This window comes from Ursus maritimus, unplaced genomic scaffold (genome assembly GCF_017311325.1).
Source record: "Ursus maritimus isolate PB19 unplaced genomic scaffold, ASM1731132v1 scaffold_14, whole genome shotgun sequence".
In the NCBI taxonomy this organism is placed as follows: Eukaryota; Metazoa; Chordata; class Mammalia; order Carnivora; family Ursidae; genus Ursus; species Ursus maritimus.
Window position 1 is genome coordinate 50,887,125 of NW_024423786.1, and position 3,365 is coordinate 50,890,489.

Sequence of the window (3,365 nt, forward strand, 5' to 3'; positions counted from 1 at the left end):
AGAGGTCAGGAACCTCCTCTTCTGTCATATGGCTGGTGTTGGTGAGAATTCATTTAGTTTAAATTTTTAGCCAGACCAATATTAGGTCAAATTTATTTAACATGTAGTATTGGGCAATGTAAAGGAGTGATAAAAAAGACACATTAGGGTTCTATTAAAGTGACAGTTTTGTAGGATAAAAATGACAGTTTTATAGGATAAAAATGGTCAAATACTGGAGATCAAATACTGGTGGCATCAATCTAACATCTGTCTCCATGGTCACATCACCGCCTCCTTTTCTCTATCTTCTTCAGTTCTACCTATTTTTTAAGGAAACATATGATTTCTATTTAGGGCCCACCCAGATAGCCCAGTATAAGTGCATCCTTTGCAAAGACCCTTTTTCTAAGCAAGTTCCAGTATCATTCATCCTTTTTATCATACGAGTTACTAATCACAAATGAGGGGGATTAGGATGTGGACATATCATATTGAGGGCCCCCATTTCACCTCCTGTAGATGTGCTTTGATTGACTCCATCAAGAGGCCTATTCTCGGTTATCTGTCCCTGGGCATCACGTTCAAGCATGACATCTATATTTGCTGCCACCACCTTGCGACTTGAGGAGAACCAGTCCAAGGGCAAAGCCACCAAATGCAGAGGTGGCATGAAACCTACTCCCCTGTTTTACGTTCCCTGTCTCTGAAGTCCTAGTAATGACCAACAACTGTTTCCCGTTTGACCATATTAGAGATACGAATTTTTTCTTATTAGAACTGAAGGCTTCCTCCTTGATGAAGCACAAATATCTTACAATTATTTCAAAATGTGATGATATCATTATGCCACTCTTATAGATAATGAAACTGAGTATAGTGGATGCTAATATTGCCTCAATGGAATATGGTTTAGCAGTGACTGGTCTCCATAATTACTAAGTTGGGCTGTGAAAGGTGAGCTCTCTTGCCTCACTGTAGGCCTGACTTTGGGTTTCAATTGACATGGTCTAATCACAGGATCAAGTCGAAGCCAGTCTCTAGATATGATCACAGTTGTGTTTCTATCCACTCTCTGAGCTATCCATATTCTACGACTTTCCTTCTTCTGAGAGTCGTCCATACAAACAGTATAAAAGTTTGACCTCTGTCTCAGGTTCTGCCTCTATGAAACTGAGAAAAACATTGAAGTAAGAATTGAAATAATTTGTTAAACATAAAAAGGCTAAAGAAAAATAAAAGTTAGGTTTCAATTCTAAGTTAAAATATACTTGGCTGTTATGTTATCTAATCATGTCAGAAGCATTTGGTGACAGAAGAATTAAACTTCCTGGTTCTCCTGTGATTTGTATAACTTTGATATATTCTTACAACCCAGCCCAAGGTACATGGCACAATCATAGAAAAGAAGGTATCCTACTGACAAGTTTCTTCAAGGCACCCTGCATGTCACTATTCCTCAGACTGTAGATAAAGGGGTTCATCATTTGAGGAATCACGATGTACATCACTGAGGCCATGGCAGTCTTCCTGGAAGAGTCACTAACTGCGGAGATAATGTACACTCCAAAAGCAGTCCCATAGAACAAGGACACAACTGACAGGTGAGACCCACAGGTGGAGAAAGCTTTATACTTCCTGCCTGCTGATGGCATTCTCAAAACAGAGGAGAAAATTTGAGTGTAAGAGAAAATGATTCCAGAGAGAGGAACGCCCCCAAATAAGCCAGCTGCAAAATATGCCAGGATATTATTGATGAGCGTATCAGAACAGGCAAGCTTGACAATCTGACCAAGTTCGCAGAAGAAGTGGGGGATGTCCAAGCCCTTACAGAAGGATAACCGTAGTATCATCAGACTATGGAGCAGGGCATTGACAATGCTAATGAGCAATGAGAGCACCATCAGCAGGCCGCAGAGTTGGGGGTTCATGATAACAGTGTACCTCAGGGGATGGCAGATGGCCACATAGCGGTCATAGGCCATTGCTGCAAGGAGAAAATTTTCCAAACCAACAAAAGTCAAGACAAAGAAGACCTGGGTGAGGCAGCCTGTATAACTGATGCTCTGATTCTGTGTTTGGATGTTCACCAGCATCTTTGGGATGGTGGTTGTGCTTAAACAGATGTCAGTGAAGGACAGGTTGGAGAGGAGAAAGTACATGGGGGTGTGGAGGTGGGGGTCAGAAATGACAGCCAGGATGATGAGCAGGTTTCCCAGGATGGTGACCAGGTACGTGGATAAAAATAGGCCAAAGAGTAGGGGCTGCAGTTCTGGATCATCTGTCAATCCCAAGAGAAAGAATTCTGAAAATACTGTTTGGTTTCTGGGTTCCATGGCATTGATGAATCTGATGGAAAACATGTGGTGAAAATTAAAAAAAAAAAAAGGAACAGTCCCTGGATGAGTCAAGTAACTTCACCTGGGAATTGTTAGAAATGCAAATTCTGTTTTCACTCCAGTTTTACTGAAGATAATAATCTCTGAGGTGAGGACCAGCAATCTATTTTTGGCAAGCCCTCCAGATGAATTTGACGTACGCCAAAGTTGAAGAGCCAGTGCTTTTAGAAAAACAAAACAAAACAAAAAACCAAAAAAACTATTGAGAATCCATGTGAATATTCTAAACTTTCCCTCTGCTAATTTTTCCCTCTATCATCATTTCTCTTTTTCCCCGTCCTCCCTCTATTGTCCCCCTTTTCTTGATCACCAGCTCTGCTTCGCACATTGTGCTAAGTTTTGAGTCTATAATGAATAAGAATGGTGTTTCCTTCAGAAATATTTCTTGCCATCAAACAAATAGAAGGAAGAATGATGTTATCCAGTCTTTCCTACAGAGTCCGCTCTGCCATCTTTGATATGCTCAGAGTCATCTGAAACGTATGTCAAATTACTGATGAGTTAAATCATATTATTACTCCATTCACCCATGGGGACACTTAGGTGAGGTGAGATTACATCATGGATGTGAAGTACACAGTGTGTGGCGAAGGGTAGGTCTGAGTTCAGATTGTCTGACTGCCGAGTTGACAGTCTTTTTTTTTTTAAGTTTTTAAGTTTTTAATCGAAGTTCCAATTAGTTAACATACAGTGCAATATTAATTTCAGGTAACAGTACAGTGACTCAACACCTCCACACAGTACCAGGTGATCAACACAAGTGCCTTCCTAGATCCCCGTCATCTAAACTATCCCCCCACTCCCTCCCCTCTGGTAACCATCATTTGTTCTCTATAGTTAAGAGTCTAGGTTTTTTGGTTTGCCCCCTTCTCTCTCTTCCATCCCTGTGCTCATTTGTTTTGTTTCTTAAATGCCACATATGGGATAACTTGACTGTCTTGACCTATCATTGTTAATGTTTCTGGATGATATCACATTAGCATTCCT

At 40.7% G+C, this 3,365-nt stretch overlaps 1 protein-coding gene across 1 annotated transcript; it reads right to left on the bottom strand.

The window, feature by feature from the left end:
* Positions 1 to 1,118: 1,118 nt before the first annotated feature.
* LOC103676314 (olfactory receptor 7G2-like) lies at positions 1,119 to 2,981 on the bottom strand. Its single transcript, XM_008705471.1, has one exon. The coding sequence runs from the start codon at positions 2,340 to 2,342 to the stop codon at positions 1,377 to 1,379; it is 966 nt and encodes a 321-aa protein (XP_008703693.1). The 5' UTR covers positions 2,343 to 2,981; the 3' UTR covers positions 1,119 to 1,376.
* Positions 2,982 to 3,365: the final 384 nt, after the last annotated feature.

Bases quoted from the DNA above. Each gene is read 5' to 3' on its own strand.
- LOC103676314 (XM_008705471.1), bottom strand. From the start codon at position 2,342: ATGTTTTCCATCAGATTCATCAATGCCATGGAACCCAGAAACCAAACA.